This window comes from Malaclemys terrapin, chromosome 5, assembly GCF_027887155.1.
Source record: "Malaclemys terrapin pileata isolate rMalTer1 chromosome 5, rMalTer1.hap1, whole genome shotgun sequence".
Lineage (NCBI taxonomy): Eukaryota > Metazoa > Chordata > Testudines > Emydidae > Malaclemys > Malaclemys terrapin.
In genome coordinates this window covers 57,539,865-57,565,667 of record NC_071509.1, presented here as the reverse complement: position 1 = coordinate 57,565,667, position 25,803 = coordinate 57,539,865, and the positions used below count along the sequence as shown (strand labels likewise).

Sequence of the window (25,803 nt, the reverse complement as noted above, 5' to 3'; positions counted from 1 at the left end):
AGTCTCACTGCTTCTTCCAGAGTCTCCAGTCAGTGTCTCTACATCCACTCTTGCATGGCAGTGGGGAGGACACTAAGGAACTGTTAAGGATGATCAGTTCATCCATCTGCCTGCTTGTCCTGGTCTCAGGTCTCATTAACTTCCATCCAACATCTTTGAGTTTCTGGGCAAGGGGCACATGGATGAGTTAAATCTCTGCTCTGAAATGTGATGTTAAGTCTCTTCACTTAATTGCAGCCCATCATATATGGCCTTTACCATTGGATGCTCAAGGGTGGATTGCAGCTCAAGGACCCTATAGGATGCCTGTGCTTCCCCAGTCAGGATGGGCACTGGGCAGATAGTCCATGTCTCATGTTTCCAGCAGATAGAAGTGGTGAGGTGTTAAAAAAAAAAAGTCTCCAGAAAGGCCTCCGGATCGTCATCGGGTACCATCTTGAACAACACAGGGCTGCTGGACCAATTTGTCAACTCCATCCTAACCCCAGCTGGTGGGAATGGAGTTGCCCTAATTGTTTCCCTCATCAATTTATCCAGCTGCTGTTGCTAGGTGGCTATCACATCCAACATTCATTGGCTCTGTTGTTGAGTCACAGCCTGGGCTTCCTGCTACTGTAACTGAGTGGCTGCTTGCAGCTCGCTTTTGCCACTGTTGGGCTTATAACAACGGTAGCATCAAGGTCAGCATTTCTTGTTGTTGTTGTTCCTGTGCTGTTTGCTGATCCAGAGCAGCAGCCTGTTTGCTGGGCTAGCAGTCACAGGGCTTCTTCTATCTTAGGTCTTGTCAGGGCTTGCTTATCTGTGCTGGGGTTGTGAGGCAAGGACACAGAGGAATCCCACTTCTGGTACCACATGTGGCCTGGTGCCTGAATGCATCAGCATACCCTTCTGGTCACAGAGTCAGCTCAGTCCAACTGGGTGGTCAATCAATCTTCCAGGTCTGACTCTCTATAGTAATCACATTCTTTGGATAAGGATGATAGTTTCTATCCCCCTAGTGTGCACGGGCTTCCCCTTGTATTTGGCAGGGAACTAACTGGTCCTTGTCCACAAGAGGGTTGGAGGCCCCCTTTGGTCCTAAGTCTGTTAAGGAGTAGATTAGAGAACCCAGGCCCATCCACCCCACGGGGTTCCACCTCGGGACTCTTAAACCAGGCAGGCAGAATCAATCTTCAGTAATTCTCCTGCTGAGCTCTGAGTGCCTTCCTACCAGGACTGGCTTTAGGCCAATTCAACCAATTCCCCTGAATCGGGCCCCGCCCCTAAAAGGGCCCTGCACCCAAGCTCCGGTACGGCGTATTGGCAAGAGCTGGTGTGCTGTACCTGGGTGGTCCTGTTTCGCCAGGAGGCAATTTAAAGGGCCTGGGGCTTCCAGAAAGGGCTGGAGCTGGGGGCTATTTAAAAAGTCCGGGGCTCCTGTTGCTTCTACCGCCCTGGCCCTTTAAATAGCCACTGGAGCCCCGCCGCTTCCCCAGGGCTCCCACGGCTATTTAAAGGGCCGGGGAGGTGGAAGCAGGGAAGCCCCAGGCCCTTTAAATAGCCCCCGAGCCCTGGGCTGCTGCTGCTGCTACCCCGGTGGGGGAGGGCGGAGGAGGGGGCACTTACTGTACAGGGTGGGCTGTACCCGCCCCCTCTGCCCACACCAGCCCCGCACCCTCTGCCCTGCCCACAGCCAGCCCGTTTCCAGCCAGCCCACATCCCCTGCCCTATCTCCAGCCCCGCACCCCCTGCCCTGCCTGCACCAGCCCGTCTCCAGCCAATCCCGCACCCCCTGCCCTGTCTGCAGCCAGCCCCTGTCTCCAGCCAGCCCTGCACCCCATGCCTGCAGCCAGTCCCTGCCACACCCCCTTCCTGCACCAGCCCTGCACCCCCATCCTGCCTGCACCATGCCCGTATCATCCCCACACCCCCTGCCCTGCCACTGCCTGCAGCCAGCCCTGCACCCCCTGCCCACAGACAGCCCCTGCTGCACCCCCGACCCTGTCTCCAGCCAACCCCTCGCACCCCCCTGTGGCCCTGTCTGAAGCCAGCCAGCCCCACATACACCCCTGCCTGCACCAGCCCTGCACCCCCAGCCCTGCCTGTAGCCAGCCCCACACCCCCTGCCCTGACTCCAGCCAACCCCTGCCGCAGCCCCCTGTCTCCAGCCAGCCCTGCACCCCTTGACCTGCTTGCAGCTAGACCCTACCACCAGTCAGCCCCTGCCCTGCCTCCAGCCAGTCCCATGTCCAGTGGTGCCCTGCAGTTCCCAGGGCAGTAACGCTGCACACCTGCTTCAATGAGGGGGGCAGGGAGCAGCTGGGACCCACACATGTGCACACCCCCAGGGAGTGGTGGGGACCCACACATGTGAAACGAAGCTCATTTCAGGCCCATCTTTTTAAAAAAGAACTTTAGGTAGGGTTAACATACATCTGTATTTTCCTGTACATGTCAGGCTTTTTGGTTCTTAAATTGCCGTCCGGGAGGAATTTAAAAAATGTTTAAATTTTTAAAATTCCTCCCAGGAAAATACGGACATACGGTAACCCTATTGGTACAAAAAATACATACTGTGGTACATCCCTTAAATCAGAACTTTTTATAGGGAAGCGGTTGCTAAGAAATGAAAGGCTTTTTTTTTTTTTTTTTACATGTTTTTTTTTTTTTTCAGTCATCCCTGCCGGGGCCCCACCGAAAATGTTCGAATTGGGCCCCATACTTCCTAAAGCTGCTCTGCTTCCTATCTCTCTTAGTTTTCAGGCTTCTTCAGCCTATGGTTCAGGTCATCCCTTCTCTGGTGTGTTGTCACTAGTCAGGATGGCATCTTACCAGTTTGCTGGTAGCAACTTCTCTCCCTAGGCTGCTTGCTCCTCTGGTAGCCACCTGACCCTTCTGCTTCTCAGCTCTTTTATTCTCCCAGCTTTTGTGAGGCTGACAATCAGGGTTGGCCGGTACTTCCTGCATTAGTCCCTTGGTTGCCAGGCCAGCATGGAACATACACATCCCATAACACTACCTCTTAATGCACAATCCAGGAAGATAATTAACAAGGATATAGCGTTAACAGAGTGTAGGGTGAAACTTTCAATAGTCAGAGGCAAGGTATTTTCTGAGGCTTTCACAGGGACTTGAGCTGGGTCTTAGACTGTGGAATATTTTGCTAGGGAAGATCAGAATGAATCTAATTGTTTTCAGAACCCAGTCCAAAACTCACCTTTTCACAAAATTCTACCTGTAGCTGTGGAAACTGAAGAAGGAAGAACAGGAAAAGAGAAGAAAGGAAGGATAAAACTAGGATGACCAGATGACAGGAAGAAAATATCGGGACACATGGGGGGTGAGGGTCGCCGGCGGAGGAAAAAGAAAAAAGCGGAGTGCCACTGGTGGAGCAAAAAACAAACAAAGGAGTGCTGCAAAATATCAGGACAGATGGCGTCCCGACCAAACATCGGTCAGGATGCAGAACAAATGCCTAAATATCGGGACACACCCGATTTTATCGGGACGTCTGGTCACCCTAGATAAAACACAAGTATAATTGGTCAAATTCTGAAACAGCAAACACAGAGTCCATTTTGATTCGTTTACAGGCTTAGCTACTGAATTTGGTGCCCAGAGATTGTGTTGATAGATAGATAAGATTAGATCCATCCTGAAACTAAAGAGGGAAAAAGTCTCTTGGTTGACACAAGGAAAAATGTGAGCAGGATGGAGAGAATTCAATCATTTTTTGCAATTTAAACACTGAGGTGTCTATGATCCTTGATTAATCAGCAATGTCTTGGAAAACTAAAGTTCTTCTCTGTATTTGAAAGATTATCACTTAATCTTAACCTCTTTTCTCAGAATGCTTGGTAAAACCTCATTGACTGTACTTTTGGAAAAATCAGCTTAGCTTTTTAACACCAGAGTAGGCAAGAAGCCAAGACAATCAATCCCTCTAAAGCTGGGAAAGTGATAAGTCTTGTCAAAGATGTAGAAGTCAGCCAAAAGTGATTCTGACCACTTACTGTGATGGACATTTGTCACTCACTGCCTAGTACAGTGTGACATTTTGGTTCTTACTCAGTTACCAGTAAAAAAAATATTAAACTGTATTTTCCTGAGACCTTTTCAATTGTTTGATGTAACATCCAGCTGTTTCATGCTATTTTTCACTGAAATTCAAAGTATTCTACTTGTTTTAGTGCTTCTAACAGTTAGGTCATCTTATTAAAAATCCCACATCCCTATATCAAGTCCTTTGTCCTTTCCTCTCATGTGCAGAGGGGAGCAAAATATTTCTTGGCAATGTGTCAGGGTTCCCACCCCCTAATCTTATATTCCACCAGCTTAGGTTAAAAACTTCCCCAAGGCATAAATTCCTTTCCTTGTCCTTGGATAGTATTGCTGCCACTACCAAGTGATTTAAACAAACAAACGTTCAGGGAGGGGCCACTTGGAGCCCTATCCCCTTCAAAATATCCCCTCAAGCCCTTTTACCCCCTTTCCTGGGGAAGCTTGAGAATAATATACCAACCAATAGGTTAACAAGGTGAGCACAGACCAGACCCTTGGGTTTTTAGGACACTAAAAACCAATCAGGTTCTTAAAAGAATCATTTTATTATAAATAAAAAAGTAAAAGAAGCACCTCTGTAAATCAGGATGGACGGTAATTTTACAGGATAATAAAAAGATTTAAAACACAGAGGATTCCTCTCTAGTCTCAACTTCAAAGTTACAAAAAGCAGAAATAAACCTCTCTCTTAGCATAGGAAAAACTCACAAGCTAAAACAAAAGATAATCTAACACATTTCCTTGCTTTACTTACAATTTTTGTAATCTTAGATGCTTATTTCAGGTAGGGTTTTAGGAGAGGTATTTTTTCCTGCCTGGTCCCTCTCTCTGTCCCGAGAGAGCACACACAAAGAGAGCACAAACAAAACTCCCCCCCACCTCCCCGATTTTAAAGTATCTTCTTTCCTCGTTGGTCCTTCTGGTCAGGTGCCAACTAGGTTAATTGAACTGATTAACCCCTTACAAGTAACAGGTTTCAGAGTGGTAGCCGTGTTAGTCTGTATCAGCAAAAAGAATGAGGAGTACTTGGTGGCACCTTAGAGACTAACAAATTTATTTGGGCATAAGCTTTCATGGGCTAAAGCCCACTTCATCAGATTCATATAGTGGAAAATACAATAGGAAGATATATATCAGGGGTTGGCAATGTTCGGCACGCGGCTCGCCAGGGTGCTTACCCTGGCGGGCCGGGCCAGTTTATTTACCTGCTGACGCGGCAGGTTCGGCCGATCGCGGCCCCCACTGGCCGCGGTTTGCCATCCCGGGCCAATGGGGGCGGCGAGAAGCAGCGTGGACGAGCGATATGCTGGCCGCAGCTTCTCGCCACTCCCATTGGCCTGGGATGGCGAACTGCAGCTAGTGGGGGCCGCGATCGGCCGAACCTGCCGCGTCAGCAGGTAAATAAACTGGCCTGGCCCGCCAGGGTGCTTACCCTGGCGAACCGCATGCTGAATGTTGCCGACCTCTGAGATATATATATAGATATATATATACACACACACATACAGAGAACATGAAAAAATGGGCGTTGCCATACCAACTCTAACGAGACTAATCAATTAAGGTGGGCTATTACCAGCAGGAGGAAAAAAAACTTTTGTAGTGATAATCAGGATGGCCCATTTCAAACAGTTGACAAGAAGGTGTGAGTAACAGTAGGGGGAAAATAGCATGGGGAAATAGTTTTTACTTTGCAGAAAGTAATGTAAAGGATTATGCTTACCTTAGGCCTGGTCTACACTAGGCGTTTATGTCGAAGTTAGCGCCGTTACATCGAATTAACCCTGCACCCGTCCACACCGCAAAGGTATTTAGTTCGACATAGAGGTCTCTTTAATTCGACTTCTGTACTCCTCCCCGACGAGGGGAGTAGCGCTAAATTCGACATGGCCATGTCGAATTAGGCTAGGTGTGGATGGAAATCGACACTAATAGCTCCGGGAGCTATCCCACAGTGCACCACTCTGTTGACGCTCTGGACAGCAGTACGAGCTCGGATGCTCTGAACTGCCACACAGGAAAAGCCCCGGGAAAATTTGAATTTGAATTCCTTTTCCTGTCTGGCCAGTTTGAATCTCATTTCCTGTCTGGACATCGTGGCGAGCTCAGCAGCACTGGCAACGATGCAGAGCTCTCCAGCAGTGATGGCCGTGCAATCTCAGAATAGAAAGAGGGCCCCAGCATGGACTGATCGGGAAGTCTTGGATCTCATCGCTGTGTGGGGCGATGAGTCCGTGCTTTCCGAGCTGCGATCCAAAAGACGGAATGCAAAGATCTACGAGAAGATCTCTAAAGACATGGCAGAGAGAGGATACAGCCGGGATGTAACGCAGTGCCGCGTGAAAATCAAGGAGCTGAGACAAGGCTACCAGAAGACCAAAGAGGCAAACGGACGCTCCGGATCCCATCCCCAGACATCCCGTTTCTACGAGGCACTGCATTCCATCCTCGGTGCGGCCGCCACCACTACCCCACCAGTGACCGTGGACTCTGAGGATGGGATAGTGTCCACGGCTGGATCCTCGGACATGTTAGCGGACAGGGAAGATGAGGAAGGAGATGAGGAGGACGAGGCAGTCGACAGCGCTCACAACGCTGATTTCCCCGACAGCCAGGATCTCTTCATCACCCTTACAGAGATCCCCTACCAACCCTCCCCAGCCGTTACCCCGGACACAGAATCTGGGGAAGGATCAGCCAGTAAGTGTTGTAAAAATCTAAACATTTATTTGTAACAGAACAGGAATATTAACAATTTAAAAAATGGGTTTCTCATGATTAGTTTGATTAGCTTAACGGTTCAGTCATGGGCAGTGCAACTATTGAAAAAAAATCTAGCAATGTCCGGTTTTGCATGATTGTCCTGCCCAAGCCGCTCTACTGGTTAGTCACTGCTACAGCAGCTACAGTAAAATGCGGTCTATATGTCCGGGGATGGAGCAGAAATCCTCCTGTGACATCTCGAGGAAGCTCTCCTGGAGGTAATTGGAAATCCGCTGCATTAGGTTCTTGGGGAGAGCAGCCTTATTGGGTCCTCCGTAGTAGGACACGTTGCCACGCCACGAGACTATCAAGTACTCTGGAATCATTGCTCTGCACAGCATGGCGGCATACGGCCCTGGTCTTTGCAGGCTTTCCCGGAGCATTCTCTCTTTCTCGCTGTCAGAGATCCTCATGAGGGTGATGTCGCTCATGATGACCTGCTTTGAATGAGGTAGGGGAATGTTAGTGTTGGGACTGCTTTGCCGTTCCTTTACAGAACTGTAACCGCTGGTTTGCAGCCACGCGGTGGAGGCGGAAGAGGGGCAGCCGAAAGGGATCGTTCCCGGGGACAGCCGCGAGGGTGTGGGACAGGAGCAGACTTCCTGCTTGCCGAATTGCTGGCAGCAGGGACCGACATTGATTTCAATGTGAAATGAGGCCATTGCTAATATTAAAGTTTTAAGCTGCCACAAGTCTACGGCTTACCATGTCTGCCTGCAACAGAAATTCCGTTCTCCTGAGAGGCTTCTCAAATGTGCTGTAGAAGACCCCAGGCACTGAATGCGATGGCCGAGAATTCGACCTTGTGCTGAGTGCGCATGTGATAGGTGCTGTGCATGGTCTTGTTAACAGAGAAAGACTATGTTCTTTGTTCACAACTACATTTATCTTTCTGAGGAATTCACTCCCTTTTTCCCATTCCCACAGCCCCATCTGCGACTGTCTCACAACCTAGCCTGTCATCACACTCCCAGAGGCTAGCGCGGATTAGGCATAAGAAGAAGAGGACACGGGAGGACATGTTCTCGGAGCTTATAGCCTGCTCCAGAGCCCAGGCAGCACAGCAGACCCAGTGGCGGGAGAACTTGACCCGAATGCACCAAGCCAACATGGATCGGGAGGAGAGGTGGCGTCAGGAAGACCAGCAGGCGACTCAAACCCTGCTTGGACTAATGAGGGAGCAAACGGACACGCTCCGGCGCCTTGTGGATGTTCTGCAGGAACGGAGGCAGGAGGACAGAGCCCCGCTGCAGTCCATCTCTAACCGCCCTCCCCCGCCACCAAGTCCCATACTCCCCTCACCCAAAGTGCACAGAAGGAGAGGCGGCAGAGTCCCTGCTAACTCTCACTCCACCCCTGCAGAGAGCTCGAGCAGCAGAAGGCTCTCATTCCCCAAAATTTGACAAGTTCTTTCCTTCCCGCCTGACACAAGCCCCCGTCCAAGTTTCACTTTCCCAGTTCCATGTTTGGTTGATAATAAAAAATACGTTTCTGTTAACTACTGTTTCCATCATGTTCTTTTGGAGGAGGGGGGGATAGGGGGTTGGTAATTCGACAGGACAGTCACCTTTGGCAGGGTATATAGTCGGGGGCAGGCACAGCAGCAGGGCACATACATAGTGCAGTGATGCAGTGACTAGTTACCCTGGTTAGTCTGGGAGGTTGTTTTCATGTTATGTGGTGGGGGGTGGGTTGCTCTGTGACTTTGTGGCAGGGGAGGGCAGTTACAGATCTTAAGCGGCGGTCCTTAGGCAGGATCACAGAGCCACACAGCAGGGGATCTGTAACCGTCCTCCCCCTGCCACAAAGTCACATAGACCCCCCCATACACACAGTCCCTATCAGGAGGGGTGACAGGCTCCGTTGAAACAACCATCCCACCGCAGCGGAGCCTGTCAATCCTTGAGTTTAGAAGCTGCATTCGTGCCACTACAGTACACCCGCTCCGCACCACAGTCTGCGTCCCAGTTTTAAAAAATTCCCGCGAATACAGTATTAAAGAAAACGGTGTGCTTTAACAAAGTAGAACTATTTTTATTTTGAAACGTGTGTTGGAAGTGGGGTGAAGGGGGTATGTAACTGGATAGGATAGTCAACATTAACTGGGCAAAGAAACGGGGGCAGGTTTAGCTTCTCAATACACAAACTTTAAAGTCACAGGTTACCCTGCTCACTCAGGAACTTTGCTTTCAAAGCCTTCCGGATGCACAGCGCTTCCCGCTGGTCTCTTCTAATCGCCCGGCTGTCTGGCTGTGAGTAATCAGCAGCCAGGCTATTTTCCTCAACCTCCCACCCCGCCATAAAGGTCTCCCCCTTGCTCTCACAGAGATTGTGGAGCACACAGCAAGCTGCAATAACAATGGGGATATTGATTTCGCTGAGATCACAGCGAGTCAGTAAGCTTCTCCATCTCCCCTTGAGACGTCCAAAAGCACACTCCACCACCATTCTGCACTTGCTCAGCCGGTAGTTGAAGAGTTCTTTTTCAGTGTCCAGGGCGCCAGTATAGGGCTTCATGAGCCAGGGCATTAGCGGGTAGGCTGGGTCCCCGAGGATGACTATAGGCATCTCCACATCCCCAAGAGTTATTTTGTGGTCCGGGAAGTAAATACCTTGCTGCAGCCGTCTAAACAGACCAGAGTTCCTGAAAACACGAGCGTCATGAACCTTGCCCGGCCATCCCACGTAGATGTTGGTAAAACGTCCCCTGTGGTCCACCAGTGCTTGCAGCACCATGGAAAAGTAGCCCTTTCTGTTAATGTACTGGCTGGCCTGGTGTTCCGGTGCCAGGATAGGGATGTGAGTTCCATCTATGGCCCCACCGCAGTTTGGGAATCCCATCGCTGCGAAGCCATCTATGATCGCCTCCACGTTTCCCAGGGTGACTACCTTTGGCAGCAGTACATCAACGATTGCCTTGGCTACTTGCATCACAACAACCCCCACGGTAGATTTGCCCACCCCAAACTGGTTCGCGACTGACCGGTAGCTGTCTGGCGTTGCAAGCTTCCACAGGGCTATGGCCACTCGCTTCTGGACAGTCAGGGCTGCTCGCATCCGGGTGTCATTGCGCTTCAGGGCAGGGGACAGCAACTCACAAAGTTCCAGGAAAGTTCCCTTCCGCATGCGAAAGTTTCGCAGCCACTGGGATTCATCCCAGACCTGCAGCACTATGCAGTCCCACCACTCAGTGCTTGTTTCCCGTGCCCAGAATCTCCTTTCGACGGCATCAACATGACCCATTGCCACCGTGATGTTCTCGGCGCTGGGTCCCCTGCTTTCTGAGAGGTCTGTGCTACTCTCAGACTTCAGGCCATCACCGCGTTGACGTAGCCTCCTCGCCTGACTTTTCTGCATCTGCCTCAGGGAAAGGTGTATGATAAGTTGCGAGGCGTTGAGAGCGGCCACAACTGCAGTGATGGTTGCAGCAGGCTCCATGCTCGCAGTGCTGTGGCGTCCGCGCTGTCACTGACTAGAAAAGTGCGCGAACTGATTTCCCGCCGGCGCTTTCAGGGAGGGAGGGCGGGAGTGATGGACGGATGACGACAGTTACCCAAAAGCACCCTGGACACATTTTTTTTACCCAGAAGGCATTTGCGGCTCCACCCAGAATTCCAATGGGCAGCGGGGACTCCGGGAACTGTGGGATAGCTGACCACAGTGCACCACTTCCAATGTCGACGCTTTCCCCGTTAGTGTGGACTCACAAAGTCGAATTACTGTCCTTAGTGTGAACACACACACGTTCGACTTTGCAATATCGATTCCAAAAATTCGATTTAAGTAAAATCGAACTACTCTCGTAGTGTAGACAAGGCCTTAGACAAGCAGAACAGTTAGGAGGTAATAGAAAATATTTTAATAAAGCTTTAGCTAATTCTTATGAGGCTCCTACAAGAGAAAGTGCCTGTATCATCCACTCTCTCTTTCTCCTCCCTCCATTCCTCTCTTTCCTTATACTGAGTGCTGTACAGTCTCACTCTTTTTTTCTCTCATGCTGCAGAGAATGGTTTATGCAGACCACTTACAGGTATAGCCCCATCCATTCAGGTTTTCTTCTTGAAAATTTTGGAAGTTGCTTTACAATCATTTTATTTTTATTTCTCAGACAGCAATACCATGTTCAGAGAGAAAAAAAAAAGAGATCTGCTTTAATACAGAGGTTTTATTTGTCTCTAAGGGAATGTGAGAATTTTGGAAACTTTCTGAAATCTGCCAAGTGTTTGAAAAATGTCCAGGGCTTCTCACTCTACTGCAGAAGATCATGGGGTGCTGGAAGAATTCCCAGTTCTGGTTGACCTTCTGATTCTGAACTTTACAATTAAAATAACTTGAAAAGATAAAATTATACTTCTCTCTTTTTATATTTCTCTCATATAATTTATGGAGAAATTCCCTGTATGGGATCTTGGATGGAATGTTGTAAAACATTTAATGTATCGCAGCCAATGTCATCTTGGGAACCCCTACATGATTCTTTATGTGTTGAGATATACTTAACATTTATTAAAAAAAAACATTTAATCACTCACTATTATTTCCATTATTCATGGTTCACATTTGCACTTCAGTAGAGTTGGTTAAAAAAATCTCAAATTTTGAATTTGTTTTCTGAAAAAGGGACACATTTTCATGAAAAATGTTGTTGTGTATGGAGATTGTTTGTTTGTTCTAGTCTTCATTCTCTTTCCGCAGTTGTAGAATTATCATAGGACCAAGCCGGCCCAGAAACATCCTTTCTGGGTCTGCTAGCACTGCTGGCATAGTGACTGGCCTACCTTTGCAGGATCCAAATATAGCTGTTCAGATGCAATGAGGGATGGCGGGGAGGAATCATCTTTCCTTTTATTATCTAATCAACTAACTGGCAAGACAACATGGCTAGAAATATTTCCATGGTCTGGGTGATGGATTCATTGACCCAAGTGAAACTCTGTGCCCATTAACCCCTTTGTTTGTCTACTATACCTTTTAATGTGTTGTAGCAGATCTGTACTGTGTTCTTCTGTACAGTGGGCACCCTTAAAATTTTGTACATTTTGAAAGATTGTAGCATTTCAAGTGGAATTCCCCATTCTCTACACTGTAAATATTGCTGAAAGGAGTAGGATCTTTCAAAACAGTGAATTTTTTAGTTTGCCCACTGTATTCACAGTAGTTTTACAACCTGCTCTTCTAGTTATGGTGAATCTTTCTCTTAATAGGGAGATCTTTCTTATCTTGCCAATATACTAACAGCTGTTTTCCTCAATTTTGAGGACCCTTGGCCTAGTGGTCACCCAAATGAAATCCTTAGTAGTTCTACAACTGGATCTATTTTATTTCTCTCTTTCCTACTTCAGACCAATAGCATTTCAATTCAAGAGGACATTCTGACCATACAAGTCAGAAAGCTCCTCATTTCCCTGGTTTCCTTAGCACAGCTCATTCCCTCTTTCATTAGATCTAGGGTAAGATAGCAATGAAACATTTATTTGAATGACTCTTAAAGTAAAAGTTAAAAGTTAAACTAAATGGCTTTTTAACAAGGTTAAAGTTAAAACTGACCTATCCTCAGGTGCAATTTGTGTCACATGCAGCTTCCTGCTGGGCCAACTGGCGGTAAAGTTTGTGTCCAAGTGCACCAGCAAGGAGAAACTTGGGATATGCATTTTCCCGGAAAATGGCCACATAACAAACATAAACATATCTAGCATTTCCAGATCCATAAAAATTCATTCCTCTGGTTACATATACGACTACTGTAAAAACACAGATGCAAATTATAGGTGCATTTGCACACTTGGAAGCACCCCCATGTTCTTTAAGTTAAGCATGTGCTAAAATGCTTTGCTGATACTGGGGCCTGAAAGATGTCTTGTTCTAATGACTATTTGGGGGACTATATGAATAAGTTTAGCGATCCCAATCTAGTTCTCAATGGACAGGTATCCACATGACAAAAAGTATAATCACTGTTATGCTTGGTGTTAATTGACAACTTGGTTGGAGGTTTCAGCAGATAGCTCAAGCACTGAATGGGCATGAAAAGTGAACTATCCTGTCACCCCTGAAGATAGTCCCTCTAGGTCAGGGTTGAGGTGCATTGGAGGAGAGTTTATTTCACTACGTGTACTGTACCTCTTATATGGATAAACAAAGGATTTAAGTCTCCAGGGTTGTCAAAATGGCACATTTCATGAGCACTAAATACATATAAAAAATTTAAAAAGAAAAATAAAAGAGCTTACCACAGCTTTCTATGACAAGTACAGTTGTCATAACTTTTATTTAAACACTATTTCTATGTGCAGTTCTCCGTGAATGATTTATTCAGTCCAAAACAGTAGCAAATTCTTGCAGCATATTCAAAGATTGGTAAATAAACAATACTGTGTACACATTCCTTTTTTAGCACCCACTTAGGAATCTGAACTGGAGATGAAGGTACCAGTCATGTTCCCCTTTAAGTCTGGTAGCTTTGCTATTGACTTGAGTGGGAGAAGGACTAGGTTGAGTTGGCACAAAATGTACCCAATGGTGATATCAATGGTGACAGGCAGGAGTGCTGGAACAATGTGTATAGTGGGGGTGCTGAAACCATTGAACCAAACTGTAAACCCTGTAAATAATGGAAAGCACTTCAAGCCAGGGGTGCACCTATGGTGACAGGGCACTGTAAATTGGAAGCATCTTTCTTACTCCAAAATGATGATGTTCTCTTTCAATTTTCCCTACTGTACTGACAGCAATGACTGCCAAATGATGATAACATAAGCAGTGCACCATATTAGTTGTAACTACAAAGGAAACATTTAATGACTGGATAATTCTTAGCAGTTGTCTTGCAAAAACGATCAGAAGAAAGAAAAAAGTGCCACAAGTTAAATTTTTGTGAGATTCAAACCCTAGTAAATGCAAGCAAGTTTATGGATCCCACTCAATGTATTTTCAAGCAAGGCAGTGCATCCCAGGCCCTCATTCCAGATCAAAATTAGATACTAGGAAATGAAACATTAAAACCTCCCACCCTACTAGTTGATGATGGCTAGTGGTGTCTCAAAACAGAGGAGTTCAGGTCCTGCATAGAGATGTAGAACTCCTCCATGAAGTTAAGATTTATGCAGGGAAGCGCACACACACACATCTGGACCTCCAACCAGGGCTTTCCTGCAGGGTCTGCAGGAGGGTGCAGCAATCCCCATGCAGGCATGGCCCTGGCCAGTTTCAGGGTAGACTCTCATCCCACGTTAGGGAGCGTGTTTAAGCCATCCGAGCATGCTCAGTAAATAACATCCACTGAAGCAGCTTCAGAAATGGGGAAGAGTGTGCAAAAATGGGGTTGAGAAAGGATGAGAGTCAGAGGTGAAAGTAAGCCCGTGCGGGCCCTTAAAAGTGCTGCCTGAGCCCAGCTACCGGAGCTCCAGCGGTGCTTTTAAAGGGCCCGGGGCTCCCCACAGTGGCTGGAGCCCCGGGCCCTTTAAATCACCTCTGGAGCCCTGCAGCCACTACCCTAGCCCTAGCCCGAGCCCTGCTGCCCGGGGTAGCGGCAGCGGGGCTCCCACGGTGACTTAAAGGGCCTGGTAGCTCCAGGGTGATTTAAAGGCCGTGGGGCTCTCAGCCACAGCCAGAGCCCCAGGCCTTTAAATCTTGAAAGGCCCCACCTCTTCCAGTTGAGGCCATGCCCCACTCAGGACTCTGGGGTACAGCTAAGACCTTTAAACTACTTTCACCCCTGGTGTGAGTTGCAAAAATAAGGGAGAAGGGCTGGCGCTCCATAGCGCCCTGTACACACAATGGTGGCACTAAAGTCCCAGTCCAGCCCAATGCCTACACAATGCAGCGGTGCTCTATCAGGAAAGCTGTAAACAGCTGCCCCCTAGGGATTGATCCAGTTACTCTCTCTCATGCCAGCCCCATCTCTCCCCAGGGTTAAATGCTTCCTTCCAGGTGTTTAAAAGAATATCCTGCCAATATCATAAGTGCTCACGCACACGCTTTTTGCCCCATGTACACCCAGCTGAAAGCAGAGAAGAGGCATGAAACGGGCTTGGGGAGGGTAGCTGCCGACTGACACAGCGCAGGCATCATCCCCATCCTTTTGCGCTTTTTCGCGTTAGTGTGCGTGCGCCTCCCCCAGCCACGTGAGCCTCCAGCCCTCAACCTGGAACCCTCATTTCGGACAGTCACCAAAATGTTTAGTCCGATCCTCCAAGCGGATCAAAGTGAATCCCTTGCATGGTTCAGGCCAATCTCTCTGTTTTACTGACGGGTCTAGCCCATGGCACGTAGAGCTGAATAGTGGCTACAATTTCCCCTCTTTGTTCAGAGAAGGTCGGCAGTTCCCGACTAGTTTAGAGACCGCGGTTTCTCTCCCCTTTGCTCCCCGGCCAACAGCAAAGGACAGGCTGTGGGAGTCAATGGTGGTTCTCTTTGGTCCCTGCCTGCATCCCGGGGCAAGGAACGGGTGGGCAATTTCTGACTCAGGACAGCGATTGTGTCAGGAGTTGTATCCCCCGGCGCAAAGCTGAGGATGCGATTTCTGACAGGGCTGTCAGCTATCAGAAACTCCAGCTCCTGGACCTTGGGGTCAGGGGATGCGGCAAGGCCAGCGACCGCGGCGTCTGGAAATCGCTTACTCTGGACCAGGGGATGAGAAGAGAAGAGGGGATGCAATTCCGGCGGAGTCCCGCTCTCACCTGTCACATTTTCCTTCTCCAGGACCTAGGATGCGGGGATGCTTTTTAAAGAATGGAGTAAATACTGATGTCAGCTAATGTCAGCATTTGCAACTGGATGCAAAATTAGACAGAGATGCATTCATTGGCACTACTCCGGCCCCTCTGGAGCGGCACTAGGTAAAGGCAAGCCCGAACCTGTCAGTCTTTAGGGCCTCGCTGCCTGCGTTTCCTTGCCGCCTGTGCGGGCTCAGGCTGCATCTAAGCTGGGGGGGAGGGGGAGAGGGGAAGCATGGCAGCTGTCCTTGGGGGTGGAGCCAATGACTGACCTGCAAGCATCGAAACAGAGGTACAATGCATCCCCCATCCTTCCTATTCCCCCCCCGCCCAGGAAAATAAAAATCTGATATACAGACTATAGATCCCTACGAATCCATCCCTGCTCATTGTGGAAGGTGCATGAGACTCATCTGGGAGCTGCCTGGACGCCATGGAGCACATCCGAATGCCCAAGGTTGGTACCGGAGAGGCAAAGCGGAGGAGGTTGGATGGCTGCAGTGATGAGTGATGACGAGGCTTCAGTGCTTAGCTCAGGAGAAGCCATCAGGAAAAAAGATGTCTCTTGTGTGTTGATGTTTTTTTCTGGTTCGTATGGAAAGAGATTAGTTCATCTCTAATTAATAAAAAATAAATAAAAATAAAGCCCTGCCGATATCAGGGATGAATATCAACCTATCTATCTGCTTTAACATTTTAGACAACTTCCTATTAAATTAGGCAAAATATTCTAAGACATGCAAAGCATTGCTCTGTAAAGTTGATTGAAATGACTGCTTAGTTACCCTGGCTTAGCCATTGTTGCTAATGGAGACCCCATCCATGGTTGCTCTTGCTTACCAGAAGTAAGAACTCCCGAACTTATCTGCTTTTCATATTCCTTTACTTTTATTTTACTATTTTATTATCTTGGCCTAGATTTTATTTAGATTTTGGAATCTGGTATGTCTGATCTAGTCTAATCAGTATATTTATATAGTTGTGCAGATAGGAGGTCTATATTTGTTAACAAAACTACTGTCTTTCTCTAAACAGAAGGAAATGTGATTTCAGCATACCAAAATTCTGTGTAACAGAAAACTCAATCTGAACTAAAAATTTAAATTGTAGCTACAAGTAACATATTTAATTGAGAGGAATAAATGCTAGTTTATTTATTTTTTACTTTTAGCTAAAAAATTTTGTGTTAATAGCCCTAAATCTGTGATTCAACACTGTTGTTTTTATCTGGTTTGTGTATATTCCTGGGTCATTATTGTTAGCCATCATGGTAACATAAATTCAAGATCAGGGCCTCTTGCTGCTGAACCAAGATTACTAGGCCTGTAGCTGCTGGTCAGTGAATATATTGTGAAAATAGAGTGGTTTTCTGCATCAGAAGAGACCTTCTTATTTCTTGGGATTTTGCTGCCTTCATGGATAGAGGACGAATACCTGTTTTTAGGGTCTGTTCTGCTATGGAAGGAAACACCCATTGAGAATAGTGTGCATAGATCTTCTTCTGCCCATCACACAGTGAAAGTGTGCATGAGTAAAAATTGAAAATACTGACAGATAAGAACAAAAACCTAAACTAAAATAAATATTTGTGTTTCACTTTAGATAAAGGGCCTGATCCAGCTGCCATTAAGGCAATGAGATTTGGCTCATTGGCTTTTCCAGAAGCAGGCTTTCAAATTGTTCTCACAATAAAAAAATATATTGTATATCAGATAACATTAAGGAGTGTATTGTCAGTGACTTGGGACTCCCAATGTTTCTTTTGCATTGAATACTCTATTCAAAATTGGATGGCATTGGCTCCTTGTCTCCCAGCCAGCCCCTTACATTGTGTATCAGTAATAATGAAAGAAGCTACATCTCTGATATAATACAAGACACTTAGAATTAACATGTTTATTTAGAACATTAGTGTTGTTACAAAATCCTTTGTAATCATAATAATAACAGTTGATGAGAAAACAAGGTGCTAAATATGAGTGGGTTTTGAAATAACTCACCTGCCCAGTTACTCCCAGATACCACTGAAATATCACTGTTATCAGCAGTTAGCTGACCTGCCTGGTAACAAAACAAAAATCTTTGGGTCCAATGTGAAAAAAAGAAAAAATTTAAAAAAGAAATTACCAGAAAAATAACTGTGTGGCATTGATTTTGTCTTTAGTTTTTACCACCTGGAATTTAGTATAAAGCAGACCCCTTTCAACTCCAGCAACTTTAAAGGAAATAAAAGAGAATAGTGTGCAGGTAAAAGATAGCCTCACTGTGCTGTCAGTGTTCCTCTGAAATGGATTCCCCCATTCCAAATCCATCCTCAATCAAGTAACTGGCTTGTTCTGTGACTGTATCTCATAATACTGACACCCCCTTACACCCAAAGAACGCTAACCAACCCCTCAAAACAAATGTCCCAGGAAATTAATAAAATCTAAAAATTCAAAAGAAAATCCCTACCCAAAGAGAATTTTTACCCTGAAAAGGGAGAAGTGCTGAGATTCCTTGAAATCCACTAGGGACTTCATTATTGCTATTGTTTTTATGAAGAAGGTGCTTAGATGCTACTTTGATGGGTGCCAGTATAAAACCCCAAGATAAACCAAAAGTGTTATACATATAGCTTTGTATATTCTGGCATGCAACTGTTCATTTTTATTTATTATTTTTAATAATCTATAATTATTTCACAAAAAGAAGGACTAGCAAATCTACTGTTCTACAGTCTACTACTTAATAACTATCATGTCTTCCCTCTGAAATATATTGTGTAAAATATATACATATTTTAGGAATAGTGTATGAAATATAATAAGTCTCTGAAGTATAATTTATAGAACCGTTTGAAAAAAAAATCAGATTTTGAAATTATCTAGCAAAAAAGGGGGACAAATTTTCCACCAAAAGTTCATGAAAATTTCTGACTTTTCAACAAGCACTAATGACTTAGTTAGACAGATCCACCTTTTTAATCTGAAATCTCCTTAAGAATCATCCTTTTAGAAGTTGAGGCATTAAACTATGGCTGCATTGATCAGGGTCCTTCCATTTCCAAATTTTACCATAATTCTGAAGGTGTGCTCCAAGCACAGTACCTTTTGGACAGTATTCAAGTCAAGTAGAGAAGCCCATTTTTGTTACAGTTGACTTCAGCCAGTTTATCGGTTCCCAATATACTGCAATTTGTGACTTGTTCCGTTAAACATTTTTTAATCATAGGGGCTGACTGAGTTATTTAAATACAACTATTCCTTGACTTCAGCAAAGCTTTTGATATGGTCTACCGCAGTATTCTTGCCAGCAAGTTAAAGAAGTATGGGCTGGATGAATGGACTATAAGGTGGATAGAAAGCTGGCTAGATCATCGGGCTCAATGGGTAGTGATCAACGGCTCCATGTCTAGTTGGCAGCCAGTTTCAAGCAGAGTGCCCCAAGGGTCGGTCCTGAGGCTGGTTTTGTTCAATATCTTCATTAATGATCTGGAGGATGGCGTGGACTGCACTCTCAACAAGTTTGCAGATGACACTAAACTGGGAGGAGTGGTAGATATGCTGGAGGGTAGGGATAGGATACAGAGGGACCTAGACAAATTAGAAGATTGGGCCAAAAGAAACCTGATGAGATTCAATAAGGACAAGTGCAGAGTCCTGCACTTAGGACGGAAGCATCCCATTCACTGTTACAGACTAGGGACTGAATGGCTAGGAAGCAGTTCTGCAGAAAAGGACCTAGGGGTTACAGTGGACAAGAAGCTGGATATGAGTCAACAGTGTGCCCTTGTTGGGGCATTGCCAGCAGATCGAGGGACGTGATCATTCCCCTCTATTCGACATTGGTGATGCCTCATCTGGAGTACTGTGTCCAGTTTTGGGCCCCACACTACAAGAAGGATGTGGAAAAATTGGAAAGAATCCAGCGGAGGGCAACAAAAATGATTAGGGGGCTGGAGCACATGACTTATGAGGAGAGGCTGATGGAACTGGGATTGTTTAGTCTGCAGAAGAGAAGAATGGGGGGGGGATTTGATAGCAGCCTTCAACTACCTGAAGGGGGGTTCCAAAGAGGATGGAGCTCGGCTGTTCTCAGTGGTGGCAGATGACAGAACAAGGAGTAATGGTCTCAAATTGCAGTGGGGGAAGTTTAGGTTGGATATTAGGAAAAACTTTTTCACTAGGAGGGTGGTGAAGCACTGGAATGGGTTACCTAGGGAGGTGGTGGAATTTCCTTCCTTAGAGGTTTTTAAGGTCAGGCTTGAGAAAGCCCTGGCTGGGATGATTTAGTTGGGGATTGGCCCTGCTTTGAGAAGGGGGTTGGACTAGATGACCTCCTGAGATCCCTTCCAACCCTGATATTCTATGATTCTATGAATTTAAGAATTATATACCAGTGGTATTTGGAAATGGTATACATGAATGTACAGCTTTTCCTGCAATTAGTGATAAGAAAGAGACATTATTATTATTATTTAGAACATGTATTACAATAGCACCTACATGCCTCAATCAAGATCAGGACTCTATTGGGCTTGGTACTATAGAAACATATAGTGAGGGATAGTCCCTGCCCCAACGAGCTTATAGCCTAAGTAAATAAGACCAACAAGTGTGGGAAGAGAAACTGACACACAAAGAGGTAAAGTGACTTGCCCAAGGTCACTGAGCAGCTCAATGGAAAAGGCAGGAATAGAAAAGAGATCTCTTGATGCCTATGCCAATGTGCTAGCCACTAGACCACACTGCCTTAGTTCACATATTTCTAGTAACACATACAGTAAGAATTAATTACACATAATCCATTGAATTTCCCAGTAAGTAATCATGTAAGGCTGCATATGTATTATACTATGGTAAGGACCTCTTCATACTGTAAATGCCTTCCTATGCAAGAGGGGTCTAATGTGACCAAATTTAGCAGCAGCTAACAATCACCCACTGTTAAGCAGTGCTGTGCATACAATGAAAAAATGGACTGTCTTTTTAGAAGCAAAAATTAACAGTAAATCACTTTCTGCCATTAATATTGATCCGACAGAAAGGAACTTTAGAGAAGCTGCCAAAAACTGAAATGTTCACTAAGTGAAACTAACAACCCACAACAATCTTCAAAAATTAATAAGTTATGTTCATGCACAGACTAAAAATACACTTTGTTAATCTATATAGAAATGTTTCTGACCATAGACACATTAAGAGAAAAAGAGTCCAAAAGATACGTTGGCTTCAAATGAAAATTTTATTCACTGTTGCTAGTGAAATATTACATTTTGCTTAGCCACATCTTGTAACATTCATCTTTTACTGTGTATTGGCAGCAGGCCTTCTGAATTGCAATGTTATCATAATGAATATACCAGATTGATCCCTGGTGTAATTCTGTTGTCTTCAGTGGAGTTATTCCAGGGATGCATTTGGCTCAGTATCTCTTGTTAACATAGCACTTAGATGGTTAAGGTTGCTCTAGTGCTTCAATTTTTATGCAGTTATAAAAAGATCTATTTCGATAGTCTATATCTCAGTAATTATTTAAGACAGTGGTTCTCAACCGGGGATCCACAGCAAGGAGGTTTCAGGGGGTCCACCAAAATAAATCGGGCTTCAGCTTTGGCTTGATCCCTGTGCGGCGGGATTAGGGCTCTGGCTTCAGCCCTGGGCAGCAAGGCTAAGGGAGGGATCGTTACTTTCACCCCCGACTCACCTTAGTGGGCCACCCAGTAAGTTTCACACTGAGTAAGTAAAACAAAAATAATATTTTTTTGATTTTTGTACCTATTTTATCATTCTCTTATATATGTGTGTGTTTAACTGTATAACTATCAATCTAATACAGCTTTTAAGCTACTGTATATGCAAAAAAAAAAAAGCTGTGGCACAAGTGGGCTGTGGCATTGTTATAGCATGTTGGGGGGCATCAGAAAGAAAAAGGTTGAGAACCCCGGATTTAAGATATAGATCCCATAGTATATGCTTATATGACAATATTCTTGTCTGCCATATTACACTCCAAAGATAATTTTAAGAAGTCAGACTGAAAATTTGTATCAGAGTATTGTCTCCTTTAGTTTTAAATTAATTTTTAATTGTTTTCATCCAGTAAAAATAATAATACTGTGCATTTAGATAGTGCTTAGCCTACTTTTCGTCTGAGGAACTCAATGTGGTTTGTTAAAGCTTTTTAACACTTCCTCTGTGAGGATACAAATATTATTACATAATTACATATAGGGCACAAAGAATGTAGGTGATTTGCCCAATGTCACATCTGGGTCAATGGTAGAGCCAGGAACAGAATCCAGGAGTACAGACTTCCACTTTCCCCTTATGATCACAAGACAATGTTCCCTAATGGGAGCAGAAGCTGATACTTGAATCATCCCTGTTGACTTGCCAACATTCCAGTTCAAATGTGCAGAACATATTACCTAAACTGATTACAAGATTCAAGTAGGTGAAAGTGGAAACAACTTCTGACTTCTGCTCTTTTACTTGCAAAAAAGCATGTGCCTTTTTTTTGATAAATCACTCGTGCATGTAGAACATGGAATGTCAGCAAGTTTTTCTTTTTTGGAGCTATTTAATGATTATGTGACCAAATTATAACATATGACCAGTTTCACTGCTACTGAATACTACCCCATGACTTCACTTTTGAATGCTTGGCAACAAATCTGTGTTTTCCATGACCTTTATGTCTCAAAAGAATTGGATTGGAAGACTCCTCCACTTCAAGGACAACCTCGACTAAAATTAGCTATTCTTTTTCTCACTCTGCTATGTAGAGGCATAGTGATGATGGGGCTTGTTTGGCCCTTGCTCCTGATTGAGGCTTTGGGTCATTTACTTAAGACTGCATCAGGTATTTGTAACATGGTGCAGACTCACCACCATGGCATCTCCGGCTGCTCAGTCCAGGAATTAGCTCACACAGCCCTGGAGCACCTGATCTGGGCCGGTGTCTTGCCCTGTTACTTGCCCCATTGTCTCCACCATCTCTGGCCCCATGTCCCTGCCAGACCCAGGTGCTCCTTACCTGGGGGTGCTGCTCCACAATAGTGCCCCCACACTCTGGGTTTCACTGCCAGCCATCATCTAGCCCCTTCTTTCAGGGGAAAACTGCAGTCTGTAATGGCCACTCATCACTGGCAAGGGGATTGGACCTGCTGCCTTTTGAGCCCCAGCTGCCTCCTTGCAGCCCTAGTACCTCCCCTGGCCTTTAGCAAGACATCAGCCCAGGGACTCACCCGGCCAGAGCTCCTCAGCTCTGCCTGCCCTTCCCCAGCCCTGCTCCGTCTCAGGTACCCTGCTTGCTCTCCCAGGCAGCCTAGTTCTCTCTGCTCCCCAGCTGGAGCAAGAGTTTCTCCTGTGGTAGGTCAACACTTACTTCCGGGTCCGGCGGTAAGCAATCGATCTTCTGGGATCGATCCCAGAAGTGCTCGCCGTCGACGCCGGTACTCCAGCTCGGCGAGAGGAGTACGCGGCATCGACGGAGGAGCCTGCCTGCCGCGTCTGGACCCACGGTAAGTTCGAACTAAGGTACTTCGAATTCAGCTACATTATTAACATAGCTGAATTTGTGTACCTTAGTTCGAAGTGGGGGGTTAGTGTGGACCAGGGCCTACTCTCTCAACCTGCCCTTTTATCATGGCCAGCTGTCCCCTAATTGGATGCAACCACACCTGTGGCTGACTACCCAACCAGCCTCCCTTGGCTGCTTTTAACTCCTTTCTGACAGGAGTGGGGTGACTGTACAGTACTATGACCTCCTTTGAGTGCCAAGTTTTTTGTCTGCTTTCCAGCCACTGTTGTGGTCATTATTTACCATTCTGTTCTGAAGGCATGTAAAAGAATTCAGCAAGTACTGGTGCTTTCAGATTTGGTAACCATTGTTTGGTCTTTTACTGAGTTCAGAAGATTTTAGTTTAAAGTTTGATTAGCCTTTTTCTTCTATTTTGATTATGATCACTGTATTTGACTTAGATTTGAAATAATGGATTTTATACTCACTCACTTAACTGAACACGGCCTTGATGTCATGATTTTGTGATAGTCCATTATTGAGTTTTTCTTACAGATAAAACTCCTATTTTTAGGCCACAATTAGATTTTTTTAAAAGATTCCATTTACTTTGGTTTTGTGCCCTTTGACCTTGACAATGAATCAGAATCTGGCTGCTAATGACATTTAAAATGTAATGCACCGGCAATCATTGTGATCAGACACTCCAGACATATATTTTCTAGAGATGGACAAAAACTTGAACTTCACATCTGAACCACTGGGAATATTTGGGGACAAAGGGTTGGATTTGAACCCCCAGATCTGTACCTAATCCTAAAATTTTGGTTCTGGGTTGAATTAGAGTGCTGAAGGGGCTTGTTTACTAGTACTAGTTTGGATGTAGCCTAACTCTTACAAGAACAGCTATTCTCATAATATTTCATCATAAAATTGTGGAAATCTTATGAAAACAATCTTATGAAAACTGTTTTTCCTCTTGGTTGTTCACCATCTTTGATATTTGATTCCTTTTCCCCACGTTTATTTAGTAGTATTTTTGTTCTAGTGTCCTCTGTTAGAGTGTTAGTTTAAATGACTCCCCTCTGTCTACTCTCCATCCTCAAGTTCCACAAGTTATGGCTGATCCTCTTAACAGTATAGTTAATTTATTGCATACATCCTGTGTTCTGTCAGAATTTCAATATGCATTAATTGTTCCTGTTTATAAAATGTGTCATTCATTCATAGCCTTCTGTAATTCACAATTTCTGGCCTATGGTAGGGTTACCATACGTCTGGATTTTCCCGGACATGTCCGGCTTTTTGGGCTCCAAATCCCCGTCCGGGGGGAAAGCCCAAAAAGCTGGACATGTCCGGGAAAATCGGGGGGGCCGGGCCGGGGGCCGGGCCGGGGGCTTGGGGGCCGGGCCGGCGGAGCGGGGCCGGACCGGGCCGGGGGCTCCGGGGCCGGGCCGGGGGCTCCGGGGCCGGCCGGCAGTGCGGTGCCTGGCTCGGGGGCTCCGGCGGGGCCGGGCCCGGGGCTCGGGGACTCCGGCGGGGGCTCGGGGGCTCCGGCGGGGCCGGGCCGGGGGCTCGGGGGCTCCGGCGGGGCTCGGCCAGGGGCTCGGGGGCTCCGGCGGGGGGCTCGGGGGCTCCGGCAGTGCCAGGCCGGGCCGGGGGCTCGGGGGACGGGCCGGCGGGGATGGGGGCCGGGCTGGTGACCGGCAGTGCGGTGCCGGGGGCCTGGGGGCCGGGCTGGGGACCGCAGTGCTGGGCGGGCCGGGGGTGGTGGGCCAGGGGCCGGGCCTGGGGCCGGCACCCCAGGGCCGGGGCCAGCCTGGGCCGCGCCTCCTCCCCCCACACTCCCCCTTACCTGCTTCAGGCTTCCCGCGACTCAAATGTTCGCGGGAAGCAGGGGAGGGGGCGGAGACTTTGGGGAGGGGGCGGAGTTGGGGCGGGGGCGGGGCTGGGGGCAGGGCCGGGCCCGTGGAGTGTCCTCCTTTGGGAGGCACAAAATATGGTAACCCTAGCCTATGGGCCTGATTCCAAGCTCACTTATGCCTGTGTAAATCAGGATTAACTCCATTAAAGTTCATGGGACTCATTCATCTGTGCCTCACAGTTCCTTTATGCCAGTGTAGCGGAGTCATAATATGGCTGTAAGTGCCTGCTGGAGAAATTCCGCCAATATTGAGGGAGCTCTTTGGAGTTGTAGAGACAGCTTCTCAGGCGCTACACCATCCTCCCCCACAGAAGCCCCAGGCATAAGAGATGTTCAGGGAGTTGGAGAAGACATGGCCAGAGTGTCCATTAACTCCTAGCAATACATGGTTGCTGGAATTGGGCACAAGTTAGGGCAGGCCTCAGGGCTGCTCCAGCTTGCCCCAAGGGCCAAACCAACCTCCAGCAGCTCCCACATGGGGGAGGCACAGAGGTGTCATAAAGCCCCAAATGCCCTCCTCCCTTCCCTATGCCAAACTCGACTGTAGTACAAGGGTGAAATTACAGGCCCAATGAAGTTATACTGGTGTAAAATTGGTGTAAATCAGATCAGAACCACGCCATATGTCTTGTTTTCTTTTGTCTCAGAATTGTGGGAATTTCAAAATTTTATCTGAAAATTGTTGTCCAGGATCAGTTCCTAACATACCTCTCTCTTTTTTCCATCTGAGCTCAGGGTGGATCACTCAACAGAAACTGCTATGTGGTTTGTAAAGACCTTGACAAGTCTAAATCAAGTGGCTTGTCATTTCTCTTGATATTTTTGGCTCTGCTGACAGTATTTGACATATTAGTA

At 46.5% G+C, this 25,803-nt stretch overlaps 1 protein-coding gene across 3 annotated transcripts in view; it reads left to right on the top strand.

Moving 5' to 3' along the window:
• Positions 1–15,799: 15,799 nt before the first annotated feature.
• MTMR7 (myotubularin related protein 7) overlaps positions 15,800–25,803 on the top strand; it is a 97,828-nt gene continuing 87,824 nt past the window's right edge. The window contains exon 1 of one of the 3 annotated variants that reach the window (XM_054029861.1): positions 15,800–15,810. Coding sequence is in view for 1 of the 3 variants with exons in the window: in XM_054029858.1 (XP_053885833.1) it covers positions 15,952–15,975 (24 nt within the window). In the remaining 2 variants the exon portion in view is untranslated. Of the gene's footprint in view, positions 15,811–15,887; positions 15,976–25,803 lie in introns of those variants that run through there. The other 2 variants (XM_054029858.1, XM_054029860.1) reach the window with 2 other exon arrangements.